The 9,133-nt window shown below is 42.3% G+C and overlaps 1 protein-coding gene across 1 annotated transcript; it reads left to right on the top strand.

The window, feature by feature from the left end:
• Positions 1 to 376: 376 nt before the first annotated feature.
• LOC307074288 (aquaporin-3-like) lies at positions 377 to 7,926 on the top strand (the record flags this gene model as incomplete). Its single annotated transcript, XM_079734304.1, has 6 exons — positions 377 to 484; positions 1,644 to 1,770; positions 2,570 to 2,707; positions 3,436 to 3,554; positions 4,926 to 5,143; positions 7,787 to 7,926. The coding sequence occupies 6 exons, from the start codon at positions 377 to 379 to the stop codon at positions 7,911 to 7,913; spliced, it is 837 nt and encodes a 278-aa protein (XP_079590430.1). The 3' UTR covers positions 7,914 to 7,926.
• Between the last annotated feature and the right edge of the window lie 1,207 nt (positions 7,927 to 9,133).

The following is a 9,133-nucleotide window of genomic DNA, read 5'->3' as shown; positions in this document are numbered from 1 at the left end:
GCTATGGTAATGTTAATTCAGTATTATGCTAAACACTTCCAGGCATGTGGCCCGGATATGGCCTATTGTTTTACTTAAAGTGGATTTTTTTGAAAACAATACATTGGCAAATAATTTCTCATATGCCAACGAGTATGTAAATAATATATATGTTTCTGGCTGATTTGCCAGTAATAACATAGAAACGAGGAAGAGATCAAGTTGAAAAATAAAGGGGTGTAGGCCTTATTATCCCAGTGCCTGTAGGGAGGTTTTGAATGGGTGGAGACAGAGTCGTACTTAAGTCAGACATTTCTTGAGCAAGGAAGACAAAGACTCTTACCCATCGAGCAGCTCACAGCTGCTAGCCAGAATTAATACTCGCCACTTCCTCATGATGGAAAAACAGAAGGCAGTTCTTGAGAAGCTGGCACAGACCTTCCACGTCAGGCACCTGATTCTGCAGCAGGGCCTGGCAGAGTGCCTGGGGACCCTGGTTCTGGTGGTGAGTATATGGGACCGGGCGGGGCTTGTGGTTTTGAACATAGATCAATAAAGATTGAGCAGACACTTTTATCCAAAGCAACTTACAAGTGAGGCTGGGGGGAATCAAAGATCAAATAGAGGGTGTCTGCTTTTTACCAAATCAATTAAAACATGGACGGTCAATGATTAATGAATACAAACGTTGACAAGGCACCACCACGCATTGCTCGATGGTACCTTATGAATCACAGAACAACAATATTACATTTTGGATATGATTATTTCATTCAGACTATTGTGGTTTCATCTGGAAAGGACATGTTATTAAGTATATAAAATCAATAGAATGATTTTGCATTGCATTACAATGATTGGATTACATATAAAATGCTAGCTGCGAATGTGTCACTATCTGCAATGAGGATTTTATTCATTAACTAGAAGATTAGAATATTAATTTATCTTATCAAAAAATATGTGATGTCCTTTCCAAAGCCTCTCCGGTTGCCAGCACACAGCTTCTTTGACGGTTTAGAATTTCCATAGCTCTGGATGCTACTGAGATAAGGACCTCTTCTGGTCTGCATTTCACATTACCATTTATAACTTCATCATCAGATTATTTATTCATGGCCGACTTATTTACAAAACTAGATCTAAATCCCTCAAAATAGATAATCAATATCCGGGCTGTACAGATCAATTTAAAACAGTTTGACTTTCAAGACGAGTCGACGAGAACACTATTTTCCCTCCCTCTTGATGCAGCACATCAAAGCACATCATACAATGTAGGCAACAGGGCTGTACAACTTTACAACAGGGAGTGTGGGCCATGATGCATAGTTCAAATACTCCACATTATTAACATCTTAGAGACCAATGAATCCACTCCAAGGGAAGAGTAAATAGTGTGTAAGCAGGCATTCTCAGTTCCCCCAGACAACACATCCAGAGAGGACCCCAGCTGGGTGGGTCTCTGTGGCAGCTGCTGTGAAAAACACTGAAAACAGAGGGAAAACCCTCCTTGACACCAGGAAGACCCACTCATGTGTTTACATGTTTAAAGTCGTGTTTTACAGGTTAAAAGTCTGCCCCTCTCCAAAAAAATGAAATAACAATCACATCCAAAGCACCCAGGTGGCGGTCCAGGTTTCAGTCTCTCCCTCCTCCTGCAGACGTTTGGCTGCGGCTCGGTGGCCCAGATGCTTCTCAGCAGAGGTTCCCACGGCGCGTTCCTCACCATCAACCTGGCCTTTGGGGTCGCCGCCACGCTGGGGATCCTCATCAGTGGACAGGTGTCAGGTAAGAGGCTGTTACAGTGGTGTATAGGAACGTATAGGGGAACTTATATGGGGGAAGTGGATGGTGTGCTTAAATTCTAAGTTTGAGAGAATTGGTTTAATCACAAAGAATACAATTGTTCGGTTGCTTGTGTCTGTAAGATTTAGTAGGATTCATATATCAGCTCCTCATTATTATGGACGTAAGCAGTGGTGAGTGCAGTATTTAGTGTTTACCCTACAGGAGAAGATCACCACGCTGTTTGTAGTGATGATGACAGCCGCCCGTCATCAGCACTACAAACACTCTGCATCTCAGAAGAATACAAAGAAGATGAGCGTTCCTCCTTGATCAAAAAACAATGTGGTGCATGACGGCGTCAGAAGTGAAGACATAAAAAAACAAACACTTAAGTAATTTCATTAAGTAAGTGTGAATGCGAGTGGCGGGAGACAAGCGCATGCGTGAACGAGCAATCGGAGCAGTTCACTTACCCTTTTTTATTAACATTTATGTTTTCAGAAAAACATTGACTTTGTAAGGTACTTTCTTTTTTTTCCTTCCAATTTAGTATGTGTCACAGAGCCCTCCCTCCCGTTTCTGAAAGGTCTCACACGCAGCCCACAATTACATGGAAATGGGCTCGCTGCTGCGTTCACTCTTTGAGAATCAGGGGCGAGAGTATTCTCTAAGAAGATAGGAAGGCCTCCATCTCTCTGTCTCTAGTGCTCTTTAAATCACTGATCATAGCTAAGAAGACATCTCCTTTAGGAGTCCTGTTTAGAAAGTCTCACGTTTCTGTCCTTCTTGCCCTCCGTAGGTGGTCACCTGAACCCGGCCGTGACCTTTGCCCTCTGTCTCCTGGGGAGGGAGCCATGGAGGAAGTTCCCGGTCTACTTCCTCTTCCAGACGTTGGGGGCCTTCCTGGGGGCCGGGATCATATTTGGCATGTATTCTGGTAGGTGTCCTTCAAATGTAAATTGGCTACGCTGCACGCTGGGTTCCATCCATGATGTCCACGGAGAACCTTCATGCTTCCTGCAGCCAGAGCCCCCACCCCTACGTCACTGAGGGGCCAATCGCACACAGACACGTCACAAAAGACGCTGGCATTTAGAAAAAAGCCTCGAAAGAGTGCTTTGTTCGAACAATTCTGCCGTTATAAACTATCAATTATTCAACAGTGAAAACTGATTTAACAATACGCTGTGGCTTTGCGTTTGATTTGAATCAAACTAATTGATGGTCCCGAATTAGCTTAGCGAGTTTGTTTGAAATTTGATCAAGCCCTTTTCTAGTTTTCTTTGTGAAGCGGTGCTGTTATATGGCCAGCACTCAAAGCACCAAACATATTTAAGCGTTGTTAAAAACACCTGAACTTTGAGTTGCATCACAAGAAGGGGAGCTCAGCAGAGGCCACAGTTCCACAGACACAACCGTGCGGCCGGTTCCTAGAGCTGCTCTGTGTGATCACTCCCATATCGAACCCATTTGTTCCTCTTAATGTAATCTGATAATACCAGCACCGCCGCGGCACCAACAAACACACAAGATCAATGCTTATTCAATATCTACCCAGGGGACTGCTGTCAGGCAGAGACGAGAGTCTTGGAGGCCGATGCTTACAGTTAATGAAGCTGCTCATCAACACTCAACATGCGTGTTCAATGTGTGTGTCCCCACCAGATGCGCTGTGGGACTACGGCCAGGGGACGCTGTCTGTGGACGGGACCAACGCCACAGCGGGGATCTTCGCTACGTATCCCTCCCCACATCTCAGCCTGCTCAACGGATTCTTCGACCAGGTAACAAAGTGTCAGACATCGTTTCATCCCCTCCCTTAATTCAAAACAAGGGTACAATTAAATCGGTGTCACACCAATTGCTCTGGATCACATCGCAAGAACAAAATACCCTTTTAAGAATTGCACACTGTGACCCCGGTGCTCGATAGCTACAGGGCCCAGATGGAGCTCTAAACCACTCCATCAGTCCCCAAGCCCTCTCCCCCACTCCAGCCCCATTTAAATGATCATTGTTTTGTAATTCTCCCCCTGGAATCGCTATCCGGCAATTAAAGGGCCCCTAAAGAGAACAATTTGGGTGAAATTAATATTTAATGGAGAGCATGTGATACAGAACAAACAGTTGTACTCACGCACTCTGACAGACAGGCAATAAGCAACGCCATCATTCAGTCTGTTTTTTATTGAGTTAGTCCTCTGAAGTGCGCTGGATGTGAGTTTTGTTTTGGGAAATATAGATAGGGGGCAGCACTGGGGGGGGGGGGGGGGGGGGGGGGGGTTAAAGCTGTCAAGTTGCTTCACAAGATCGTTTTTGGAATGTACTCCCTTTGCCCTGTGGTGCTTGGAAATGGATTTATGCAGCTTTTACTTTAGATGTGGAAAAAAGGGAAGGAAATTAAACTTGACATAATTGCATGCCTTAATGCTGAGCAGAATTGGTGGGGCTGGCAGAAATATATTGAAATAGAAATGAATATGATGAAGTATCTGTGTATTAGGGATTGTCAGTATGTAGCGTTCAGGTATCAGGAGTAAACACAAGCTCACTGCAGTGACCGCGAGATATCTTAAGCACCGTTGGCCTCTTTTGATGCCCTGCACTATTTGAAGGGAAAGAGGTTTGCTTCTTTTTATACAAGGTTATTCATTTTGTTCAAGAAGAATATCAGCAGTGTTTTTCATCAAATAAATTGACCAAATTACCAATCATTATCTTCCAAAGAAATAGGCCATTTTGGAGAAGTTCATTTAGATCGGAAGCCACTGGCTGTGATTGATTCATTGTTTTTGGCGATTCCCTCTCCCTTAGGGACAATGTTCCTCGTTGGATAAAATGATAAACTAGAAGGCGTGGTATCTAAACACTTAATTATGTTTTTTTTCCTTACATTAATTTCATAACATCCAAGACTAGACAAAAACATCAACGGCAAAACCATCACAACCTCCCTAAACTGAACACCTTATTAAAGACATCATATAAAAACGCCTTGAAATTGACATATCCTTTTTGGCTCTACTTCCATGTTTGGTTTCAGCCCTGTACAACACTTTGAGATTTCTTAAAGGACAAGCGCTTTTAAATCAAATGACCTATCATCAACGGACAACAAAATCCCACAATGCACTTTTGTGTCTGCTGTGTTTCAGTTGATCGGAACGGCCGCATTAATTTTGTGTATCCTGGCCATTGTGGACCCCCACAACAACCCGGTCCCGCCGGGTCTGGAGGCCTTCACGGTGGGCCTGGTGGTGCTGGTGATCGGCCTCTCCATGGGCTTCAACTCGGGCTACGCCGTGAACCCCGCCCGGGACCTGGGGCCACGCCTCTTCACCGCGCTGGCGGGCTGGGGCGGTGGGGTGTTCACGTGAGTAGCCGTCCCCTTTTATATACAGTAGGGAGAATGTCTAACCCATATCCCAAAAGGAGGAGTTTGGCTGTGAATGCTTTTGGTTTGAACCGAGTAGAGCACACGATGGAAAGAATGAAGGACTGCACTGCAACAAAGTCTAGACCCAGATTTTTTTTTTATCTTCCATGATTCTGAATCGATTCACAACTTTTTTTTTTTGACTTGGTTTTATTTTAACATTTTGTTTGCCTTTTTGTGTTGACATTATTGCCATCTGTTTATAGACTATTTCCAGTTATCCCTTGGTAGGGACCCTATACCATCCCTAATGAAACATAGTACCTCTTGACACGTTATCTATTGGCTCAGGTGAATTCTGACATATTGCCTTAAAAGCACACTAAAGAAGGATGGAAGTCCATGTCAATTATTTAGTTTTGTTTAGTATCGGCTTCATTTTCTTTTACAATTTCTTGGTAGTTCAATATCACGCTAACATAGTTCAACCTGCCCTATGTCACTTTTTTACCGCAGCTTTTTACATTTCTCAAGAAACGTTCTACTCAAGAAAAAGGGAGAATCTTTGAAGACCTGTCGCATGAAAATATATAGCTATAATTTCAGCTACAACACAAGCCACTAGAGGGTGCTGCGAGAAAACCTACATATTGCGGATTGAAATAAGTGAAACTAATTTCGGTAGAAGTGTGCGAAATTACTAAAATAGTAATACAAAGAAACAGTAGTGTACCGTGGGGATTAAGTCAGGGCCTTCAGTAACGAACTCCAGCAACGGCCAACCCCCAAACACTCAGACATGCACACAAATTTCATATTAGGTGCCAATACAGCCACAATATGCGCTACTGCATAACATCCACAACAAGACAGTTGATCTTCAGCAACAACAACAGCGCACACGCACACCACTTTCAGTCCCTCCTTGATTGTGTGGCACGTTTTCTTAAAAAATGCGATGAAATATGCGGCATATTTATGCAATTTTATGTGATGAAATTGCAGGAACTTGCAAAAATTGCTGGAACTTGCGAAAAATGCAGCTTTTCGATGACGTTCACGTTGCGTAATTACGTCACTTCATAACGTTCCCATGGCAACAGGGGGAAATGGCTGCTTTTGTGTGAAGTAAAGGCAACATTTTTCAACTTTCTGCTAAGATATATGTGACTTTTTTGCAACGAAAATGCGGGGATTATGAAATCATGCAAGCCCCGGATATTTTGCGCGGAAATCGGCAATTTATGCGGTGAAAGTGCGGCTATTTTGAAAAAATACGGCCCCCGCATGAATATGCAGACTTTGGCTGATTATGCGTTGATTTATGCGATCGCATAATTGCGTTTTTCTGGAGGGACTGCACTTTGCACTACCGCAGAGCTAGAGTAATGCAGCATCACCACCAGATCTTTCCTTATGTCACTCCGCAACCAGATTGCACATCACACACATGACACAAAAACAAGTGTTCAGTTATTGTTATTTTCACCGGATGCTTTCGCAACTTCAACAGATTCAATAAAGTAGCCTATAGCGAAAATATTACAAGTGCAACGCCAGTTCATTAACAAAAATGAAACATACAAGTAGGCCTTTATGCCACATATTTTACAACAGCTATTCCAGCCAGAATATTAAACCCACATGAGTAGTAGTGAACGGGTTAGTTTAATATGCTTATTAAGCGGCATCCACACAAAGCATTACCATTAAGCCTACAGCCCATCTTATCTCAAACCATTAAAAAATATGCGTTATGAACTAAAGTACCACAACAACATTATCGCTCCTACACAGTACAAAGTAAAACTCACCCATCACCCATGGCCTGATGTTTTAAAGCTGCCTTGGTGAAGCTGTTAAGACTGCTAAATCCGGCGCTGTTCCATGTCCCCTCACTGATGTTGAACAGCAAACACGGCCAGTAGAATAGCTTGTTCTGAACGGTGCTAGCAGTTATCCAGTCATAGCGGCTGTAGTTGCACTCTGTAAAGTGCCGCACAAAGCCTTTACCGGCCTGGGTCAGCCCATCAGGCTTCGGTGTAGGTCTTCCTCTTGAAATTAAATCTGTCTTCTCTCCAAACGATCGCCTTGACAAAGGAAAACGAAGGAGATCAGAAACAGGATCGCTAGGTGCTGTGAAGGCGGTGGCCATAGTAGTTCACTATCAACTCTGTACCGCCAACGATTCAAAATTCGCTCGTTCTATTACTACACATCAACATTTGATTGGCTGATTACACACGTCAGTCAAATTTATTATCCAATGGGAGGTGGCAGCTTCAGCAAAAGGGTAGCAATACTTTTAGTGCTGGCCCCGCCGGTTCATGTAACCTAGCTGTGATGCGTTATTCAGCTGAGCTCAGACTTACAAAAAAAAAAACGGTTTTCCTTCTGGAATTATGTTGTAAGTACTGAAAAACATATGGAATTAAGATGCGTTCGGACACAAATTAATGTAATTTTGAAAAAAACTATATATATATATTATTTAGATTTTGACAGGGCCAGCAGAGAAGGCCCTGCTGGCCCTGACGGCCCACCACTGCAAATAAATTATTATTGTGAAATTAATCATCAAGAAAACATGTTCTCCAATAGTTTCTCTGCTCTAAACACTGCGGCCATTTTTCTCCACAGAGTGAAGGGCTACTGGTTTTTGGTGCCCCTGTTCGCCCCGTTCCTGGGGGCAGTGGTGGGGGTGGTGGTGTACCAGCTGATGGTGGGCTACAACGTGGAAGGAGAGGCACGCATCCAGAGAAGATGAGAGGAAGAGAAAAGCCTCAAATATACAACTATAACCACCATCAATGAAGAGGCATAAGAATTCTTTGTGTTGTGTGTTGCTAGCATTTAAATATTTTATGTTATATTTTTTAAAAGGTTAAAGGTAAAGTTTTTATGTCTCCTACATATTATTCTTGATTGTCTTAAAGTATGTTTGATATATTGATTGAAACAAAAACTATTTTATAGATTGGCAGATTAATCCATAGTCGTATTTTCAATTATTGTCGCCTATATTATTAACACTGCCAATTATTTTTATAGGAATTCTATATTATTTGTATGCGAGGAACTTGCTGAGAAATACTGAGTTCAAAAATATATTGTTTTCAAAATAAAATGGATCTGTCTCTATAACTATTTTTAGCATTTAGATTAAAACATTGTAAGAAATTAAGAAAAACCAAAATCAAAAAGAAAGGTGTGATGCGGTTTAGAAAATGCAGTTAAACATAGAAAATAAGCGCTGTTGAACGAACTGCTTTCAATTTAAACATATGGATTTTATGATCTTGTTTTATTTACCTTGGTGGTAGGGTGGAGACTGCTTGGCGTCTCCTGTCCCCTCCCCTTTCCCCTCTCTCCTGTCCCCTCTCCTCCTCTCTTCTACCAGTCTCCACTCCTCTCTTTTCCTAGTCTCCTCTCCTACAAAGTATTTGTAACCGATATGGTTAAATTTTCCACAATAGCCTCAATATAAATAGACCATCCAGATGCCCACGTTTCACAATGAACCTCATAAGTTTAGTTGCTCAGAAACCTTCAGTCAACCAGAAGTTTTGTCTTGCTCTCCTCTTGGCGATCCTGGTTGAATCTACTGCTTTGAGGAAAGCCTTCCATGCTGATTTCTGTTAACATGTTTAACATCGTCCATGACAGTTAAAGTATATATATATATATATTTTTTTTACTTAATAGGCCGTAATAGTAATTACAGTAATCAACATTGTAAAACCCCATTGTGCCATTCAAATACATAAAAGCATTAAAATAAAAAATTGAAAGTCCTAAATTCTCGCAAAACTCCTTGAATTCTATGGGACCCTTATGAGCGGCTTCTGGTACCTTCCACATCAGAGAGGTATTAAATAACAAGTAGACTGAAGAATTCAGCCGTCTCTCTTTTCCCTCCGCAGAGATAAAACCAGATAAAGGGCCTGTGCATAAAAACGTCCGTTGGGGCTGTGGGACAGCGGTGAT

Source organism: Pollachius pollachius (assembly GCF_949987615.1).
Source record: "Pollachius pollachius genome assembly, chromosome: 4".
Classification (NCBI taxonomy): Eukaryota; Metazoa; Chordata; class Actinopteri; order Gadiformes; family Gadidae; genus Pollachius; species Pollachius pollachius.
This window is presented reverse-complemented; position numbering and strand designations above follow the sequence as displayed.